The sequence below is a fragment of the Bactrocera latifrons genome, unplaced genomic scaffold (assembly GCF_001853355.1).
Source record: "Bactrocera latifrons isolate USDA-ARS-PBARC rearing strain unplaced genomic scaffold, ASM185335v1 scaffold_7, whole genome shotgun sequence".
Lineage (NCBI taxonomy): Eukaryota > Metazoa > Arthropoda > Insecta > Diptera > Tephritidae > Bactrocera > Bactrocera latifrons.
Genome location: NW_017537378.1, coordinates 3,216,692 through 3,224,661, shown reverse-complemented (window position 1 = coordinate 3,224,661; position 7,970 = coordinate 3,216,692). Strand labels below are relative to the sequence as shown.

Below are 7,970 nucleotides of genomic sequence, written 5' to 3'. Positions count from 1 at the left end.
ATCTCAAAAACTGAGCTACTAGTACGTATTTATACAGACAGACGGACATGACTAAATCGACTCAGCTCGACATACTGATCATTTTTATTTACCTTTAAGGGTCTCCGACGCTTCCTTCTGGGTGCTACAAACTCCGTGATAAACTTAATATACCCTGTTCAGGGTATAAAAATATCCATTCATGATCAAGAAACAACGATGTATAAGCAAGATAACGAATGAAACCATATTTGAAGCTATTTTTTTCAATTAAAATCGAAGCGCTCGTTGAAAATTGATACCGATGAATGGGAATTTTATCATTAAGTAGATCACTGACGAGTTTAATGTAGATTTTGGCGCCGAAATCATTGCTATACGGCTCGTGTTTTTAGAAAAGGTTTGAAAAACGTTTACTATGCTGGCAATTTTTATTGCCGAAAGATATTGTTCTTAAAAGAATAGTCTAAATAAATTTTAAAGAAACAAACTAAAAAACTAGTAAGTCAAGTGGTTTTTCAGAAAATGAACTCATATAAAAAGTCGAGGTGTAATCCTAAAGTTGCTCTATATTCGTATACCGGCATGAAGGAGAAAGCACCCCGTATAATATCTACAGTATACTGTATCACATATGTTCGATTCTAACTATGTAAAGATCTCTTTAAATTTTTAAATCACTTATCCCATTAATTGGCGCTCGGCTTCTTGATTTCATTGAAAGTTATTAAATAAATTTTGTTAAGTCATTCAAATATTCGAAATATTTTTTGTTTTGATACTTTCGTTTACAATCGTTTTTCATACTGTTTTTATTTCATTTTGTTACTGGTTATAATATTTATTGTTACAAATATATGAGAGTTTCTATTTATCTTTCATTATGCCTTCGTTTATTTACTTAATTGATTTTATTTGCCTAAAACAAAAACCCACATAAATGTTATGCTGCAATGTACAGTTGTCTTGTTGCATGTGGCGTCATAAATGTGAATACATGTAAGACTATTACGATGCAATGCTTTATTTCAATATGAGATATATAAATTCTTACCTTATATTTTTAGCCAAACAATTTTTGGCAAAAATTCATAAATGAAATAAATGTAAAGCAAATAAATCACAAATAAAAGTTATCACAAGTAAATCATAAATATAAATACACGCATACCCAGCAAAAAATTAAGTTTGATACATTTGATATAAAATAGCGAATTGAGATTGATTTGACACGATTTTAGAGTTCTTTTCCAAGTCTAAAAAGTCTAAAGTAGAGGTGTGTGAGGACGCCATTTCCGGTGACCCCTTGGAAAAAAGATGCGCCCGCGTTGACAGGATAACCCCTTGATCATAAAAAATCCTGTGGCCAAGTCTCTAAGAATTGTATCTCAAAAACCTGTGTAAAATTTCAAGGCTGTATATCCGAAACCATTACTCGGATCAACTTGGAAATTTAAAAAAATATTTTAGAGGTGATTAAGACAGTAAAAAAGTTCGATTTTTGGAAACCCATAAATCCACGTAATCTCTTAAAGTCTACTTGACACAAATATTTCAAGTGTTTCACGATCTCAACCTCAATAATTCTATCAAATTGTTAGCGGTGATCCTTGCTTAATTCCAAAACTTTGTGTTCTTAGTCACTTGTCATTTCTGTCATATCTCTAAACGCTTTTCAGGTTGTAAGTTAACAATATTCGGTGAAAACTTAACCAAAACTCACTTGGCGGCCGATTTATTAAAAATTATTTGAAAAAAAAAAACAGAGTTCCCTTAGACGAAAATTTACATATACTCTGTAATCTTTTACACTTGACCACGCCCTTTGGCAGTTAGTTTGCCCCTTAATTAATGGATATTGTGACAAATTCTTCATGTGTAGAAGCATACATCTCTAGATACGTATGCATATCCAAAAAATACATACACAGCTAAACAAAAGTCACCGTCATTTGGTACTAACAACATTTGAAATATATGAAAATACGAAAATTCACATTCTCAACTGAAGCTGCTATTTAGTTATATAAAAATTTTATTTTACTGCACTTATTGTACAAAAATTAAAATTTTAAGACTATAATGCAAATTTCTTATGGACAAAAGTCACCATCATATTATATAATATTTAATTAAAAGCGAAAAAAATATATTTTCATATATTCATTCATTCATTCTTTATAAACGTTTCTGCATTGAATAAACAAATTCCCATTTTTGATGAAACTTGGTGTGCTCGAACATGTCTATCCCCAGTGGCTCCATATACATATATTCGATTGTGTTGAGATCGGGACTGAGGTGGAGTTTTCAAGTTGTAAGGAGTGTCGCATAATGCCCACAACAATTTCTCCTGAATGCTTCGGGCTTTTGTCATGCTGAGGGTGATAGTCGTCCTCTATTCCAAACTTTTGAGGGCTTTTTTAATTTTCTTTCAGAATAGTTAAATTAAGTGTTTTGTCGCTCCCTCCTCACACCAAAACTACAGCACCACCGTGTCTTACTTTTGGCAGAATATTGTTTTCTAACAGTGCTTCACCGTTTCTACGCGATTCCAAAACTCGCTCATCTGGCTTGTGTAGACAAAATCAAAAAATTTGATTTCATCCGATATGACAACTTTCTCTTGAAGGACCGTCGGCTTGTTTGCGTGCTTTTGACAATCTTCATCTTTTTAGCCATCGGTGTTTTGCTCGATAAACTCGGGCATTGTACCCAGCATTATTTACCGTTCTACGAACAGTCCGAGGACGAACAACCATACCAACGTCATTGTGCCTATCTTCTATGATGGGGTTTTGGGCTTTTTTTTTATTACCTTTACTATCTCCCGTTTGTCCCGTTCTGATAGCGCAAGCGGTCTTCCACTTCTCGGTTGACATTTACAATCTGGGTAAATTTTAAACCTTGAACTAGTTCATATATATATAGTATATATATTTCCCGACCAGCCGAAAGCCTATGATGATAGCGCTGCGTACTTTAGTTTATTTAATAATTTGTTTATTATGTAAGCTTTAATAAAATAAAATAAAAAATAAATAAAAAATTATTTCCCGAAAAGTCTTTTGCTGTTTATAAGCATTCATATAATTTTGAACTAGTCAATGATCGTTTTTTTTCGTTTTGGACTAATTTTTTATTTATAGGCGGCATTTGAAAGCTCTCTCAGATAAATTACGGTACTTTATTATGAAAGATCATTTTCAAAGTTACCATATACAATGAAATTGATTATTTTAGAAGTAAGATCGCCCAAATTATTCTTATTTGTTTCCTATTTTTAATAAAGTTTAAGAAATACTTGTATGTACTTCAAGGAGAGTATGGTTGTTTTGTAAATAGGGCAAAATATAACAGTATGTATTTTGGCTCAAATATTATACATTTAATTGAATTCTAGCTGTAGAATGCTATAATTTGTGTTGTAAATATTTTCTGATTTTATTTGCCTTTTAAACATTGTAACGATCATATGACGGTGACTTTTATCCATCAGTGTACTATGAAGAAAAAATATGTATAAAGTATATTATATATACATATGTGTAATATATATTTATGTATATATATATAAGCATACATTTTAATTCTTTTCAACTTGCATTGGTTCTTGTAATTTGTAAGGCTTTTCAAAAATTTAGAATATCATCCACTTATTTGTTGATTTACTAAACAAAAACATAAATTAATTCTTTACCGCAAGTTGACGTTGCACACAATTAGCATTGCAACAGCAGTTGCTTCAAGTAGAGAAAGAACAAATTTTATGTTCATTTGAGTTAATTTTTCTTTTTAACTGGCCAAACTGCGTTGTAAATAGAAAATGCAACACATATGAAATACGTATTTACATATGTTTGTATATCCATATAGATATATTTGTATATATGTAGATATACAAAAGTATACGCATCCGTAATATTTCAAGCATTTCTTTCCAAACTTCTTTGGAATTTCGGCGCAATATTTGCACAGCTTTTTCTTTGTGCGGCAACAAAAAGACTAAAGCAAAGCAAATACACTTCAACATAATAAAAATTTAAACAAAGCTTTCTTATGAATTGTCAATAAACAAGGCAACGACTGCTGTGGAAATGTACATAATGATAAGTGAACAAATTTAATACTTTAGCTTGCTTTTAATTTGCCTAAAAATGTGCCGTCACAAGTCTTAATTGAGCGCATAAACCCTACAGAAAGTGAAACACACAAGCGTTTAACTAGCGACTGTTTTTTTGGCACATCAAAAACAAAGCAACATAGCGGTAATTATATTTTATCCACCAATTTGTCATGTCTTATTGCTTATGCTTTCTATGCGAACCGCAGGCATAAGCAAATAAGCAATAAGTAAGTATATGATATAATAAAATGTTTATTGTAAAAGCGTGCTCCGCTCGTTAAAAATAGAGAGGAGAAAGAAATTATTCGCATGCGACCCAGTGCGCTCTTAGTTAACATTAAATACGCGCTCGAACGCCATTCATTCAGCGGTTCGTTCATTCAAAGTGTCGCAACAACTGTGTACACACGTCACTAGGCTTCAGCTATGTTTTGCGCTCTCTTCAAGGTCTGCACAATGTAGTGACGCACTGTCGTAATCGCCAGGTGATTGTACTCTTGCTAAGTCTGTTCTCTTATTACACTAAACTTGTTAAATGCAATAAGACACGTTCTTTTTATAAATGATTCATTCAGGAAACTTTTAATTCATTAGTTTCATTGATATTTTATTGCTCATGAGAAGGTCGTGTTTTCATATCATATAAGATAACAAGTAGTTCTTGAGAAATAAAATTGCTCATCAGTTTTCTAAAGCGTCAATGTCGAGGTATACATGAGGCTGAAAACTTCGTATACTTTCTATGAGAGAACGTCGTATTGTTTTGGTTAAGAGTTAGATCTACAGGGACGATATTCCCAAAGCCACTAATTTTTCAGAAATAAGCGTTTGTCAGTTATAGTTCCGTTAATATTCCACTTTAATGCTTTTAAGGTTGATGGTTCATTGTTTCAAAATGAAAGTCACAATCACAAAGAAGGTTCCTAAATCCAAGAGTATAATATAAAATCTCTTGATATCTTAGCTATTTAAGAAAAAATAGCCCCTAATATCTCTAGTAGTCAGACATAAGAGTGTCAACTTTTCTGTTCTTAAACTGGTTTAGTCCCATGAGCGAAACAGCAGCAGACTCCAGACGACTTTACTTCGATTATCGAAGAAACTTTTGGATGGAAAACAACCCAATATCTTAACCCTTCAATGGTAAATTCTTGTAAGACATACCGCAGCGTTTAATAATTTTAGAATTTGACATATATCGTGATCCAAGTATACGTACTTTTTTCAATAGCCTTTTCTTGACAGATCACGCGTGTCCGCATTTGGGACAAAGAGCAACCTGCCATTTTATCTAGATAAAAATTGTTTGCAGTGGTTTGTGAGCCGGTGGAATCGTCGGTCAAATGTGATGCCGGAGAGAACATAACCGTGAATGGCGACCATTTATGCATCTTAATAACCCACTCTTTGATGCCTGAAATTGAAGCTCGTGATCTCGGCAACATTTGATATCAACAAGACGGCATCTCTCCAACACATCACATCAATCACTGGAATTATTGAGAGAATAAATCGGTGAGCAGATGAACTACGTTTATGTGTAATGTCACACTGTTAGACTGCCAGATTCATCCTGTGGGGATATGTAAGATCCAAAGTCTATGCGGACAATACCGCTTGGATTCAGGATTTGGAGAAAACATCACACGTGTCATTCGCCAGTTAATAGTCTAAATACTCGAACGAGTCATCTAAATGTGGACTCAACGGATAGACGTAGCCGTGACCAGCATTTGAAAGATAATCTTACAAAAATAAATGCCAAAGAATGTTCTTTTGAATAATAAAAAAATATTCCTCATTAAATTTGAAGTTTCCATGTTTCTTCTTTTAAAAAATTAGGGAACCTCGAAACCGTGTTTTTCAGGTCCTTATAGCCTTATTAAAAAATTAATACTTATTATTTATTTTGATAACTTTATTTTTTTTTAATTAAAAACAATAACTATCAATTAACATACTTCTTTTGATATTTTTGTAAATAATTATAAATATAATAACTTAAATTATTGTAGAACAGAATATCGAATTAAAAATTCTCGCTTAAACAGAATGTAGTCTTTGGAATGAGCACATTGGTATTTTGTCATAATTATCAATTAACATATTTCAGCTAACTACTACTCAACTTATTTTTATGTGAATCGAAGACTCAGTTTGAACTAATGATTTACATTGCAGTGATTGTAGTGATCGCGTTGCCAATCTGTAAACAAACTCGAATGCAAATATATTTAGCCGAAACGCAATTAGTCATCGTAAGACGCGAAACCGTCCCAAAAGAGAGTGAGAAGGGGAAGAGACAAAGAAATATCAAGTTAGAAGACGCTCAAAAGCTTCGTATGTAAGTACTCACCGCTGCCGGTCAGGCAATTCTCGCGCAGCATATCACAGTGGCTGTAGAAGAACTGATGATCGCCGTTATATGAAGCGCAAATCGCTTTGAACGCGTCGCAGCCATCTAGAGCGCCTGCGCACGGGTGACTGCCGAAGATGGCCAGAGCGATGAGCACTAGTAACAGCAGCAACACAATAACACCGACTATTAGCCAAATGGCAAGGCGACACCAAGGCGCTTTGCACGGCGCGAACATTGACACGCCGTTGGAGCCGATTAGAACACTGAGACGATAGCGCGCACAGTCCAAAAATAGCGTAAAGTAACGGTATTCGCAACACCTCGATTCTGAGTCTTATTTTTATTTCTACGTGAACGTTATCTAAGCGCTAAGCCATCGAACTAGGCTAACGGTTTGACAAGCGCGCGTGAGCTTGAAACGCACACGAGTGGAGCGCGCACCAAGCATAGCTGAGCTGAACTGAACCAAACTGAAGCGTTGTGATCTGAAATGTACTGAGCTGAGCTGCGCCAGCGCCAGCGCGTTCGCCGTTGGCTGTGAGTCAGTCGCTTGCTAGCGGTGCGTGCTCCGCGGCGTCCCTAACGCCACTCAAAGGCACGGCGCGTCGCGCACGAATTTTCGCTAAACTTATTTACGCTCTTACTCTTGTTATTGTCCGGCTCTATTAGCAGCACTTAAATATTTAAATTTTCCACAGTTACGCTGCTAATTTATCGACCGCTTTTCATGCACTCGCTCAATTTGAAAATTTTTAAACACGTTGAAAAAAACAACACTTAGTGAAATCAGTTGGGCAACGGCTGTGCTTAAGCATGCAAATAAGCAACTTTTGTCGTGCTGATAAACAATTGTCAGTCACAATCAGTTGCAGTCGTATTTGTTGTTGCACTTATTGCTCGCCTTGTTTTGTGTGTTTGTTGCAATTTCGTTGTGCTAGCTGTTTTCCGCCTGCCAACAATTGTTCGCCTTGTCGAGTCTGTCTATTTGCTCGCCTCTTTTACATTTACTATTATGAACTACTTAGCAAATTTTTTTATTTCTTTTTTTTTTTTTTAATACGGACAATTTTATGGGTTTTTATACAGTTAGTCAAGCTCATCACTGTTGCACCGCTGCACTCATTCTACTTCCGTAAACGACTGTCAGACGTTCACTCACCGCCATCATAGAGCAAGGTGGTATCTAGTATCAGTGCGCACGGTTACCCACCTTCACTAGCGGTATAGTTAACTAACCAACAACAATGAGCTTGCATCATAATCACTCAGAACTTAAAAAGCCACGCCAAGGCACAGTGTTGTGTGGTAGCCTAATAGGCGCATAGTTTTAGAATGTTGAAAAAATTCGCTACATAGCTCAGAAATGATAAGGAGGCCTTAATTTTTAGCTTATTGCCTATACGAGGGGCGTTAAAAATCACGATATTTTTTAAGTTAAAATTTCGCGGATTTAGAGAGAACAATTATCAACAATTTCTTTTCAGTTGTATTCTTTATTCACTTTGT

The 7,970-nt window shown here is 34.8% G+C and overlaps 1 protein-coding gene across 1 annotated transcript; it reads right to left on the bottom strand.

The window, feature by feature from the left end:
* Nucleotides 1-6,075: 6,075 nt before the first annotated feature.
* Nucleotides 6,076-7,582, bottom strand: LOC108975811. Its single transcript, XM_018944545.1, has 2 exons — nt 6,462-7,582; nt 6,076-6,311 (listed from the first exon to the last, which is right to left on the bottom strand). The coding sequence occupies exons 1-2, from the start codon at nt 6,697-6,699 to the stop codon at nt 6,268-6,270; spliced, it is 282 nt and encodes a 93-aa protein (XP_018800090.1). The 5' UTR covers nt 6,700-7,582; the 3' UTR covers nt 6,076-6,267.
* Nucleotides 7,583-7,970: the final 388 nt, after the last annotated feature.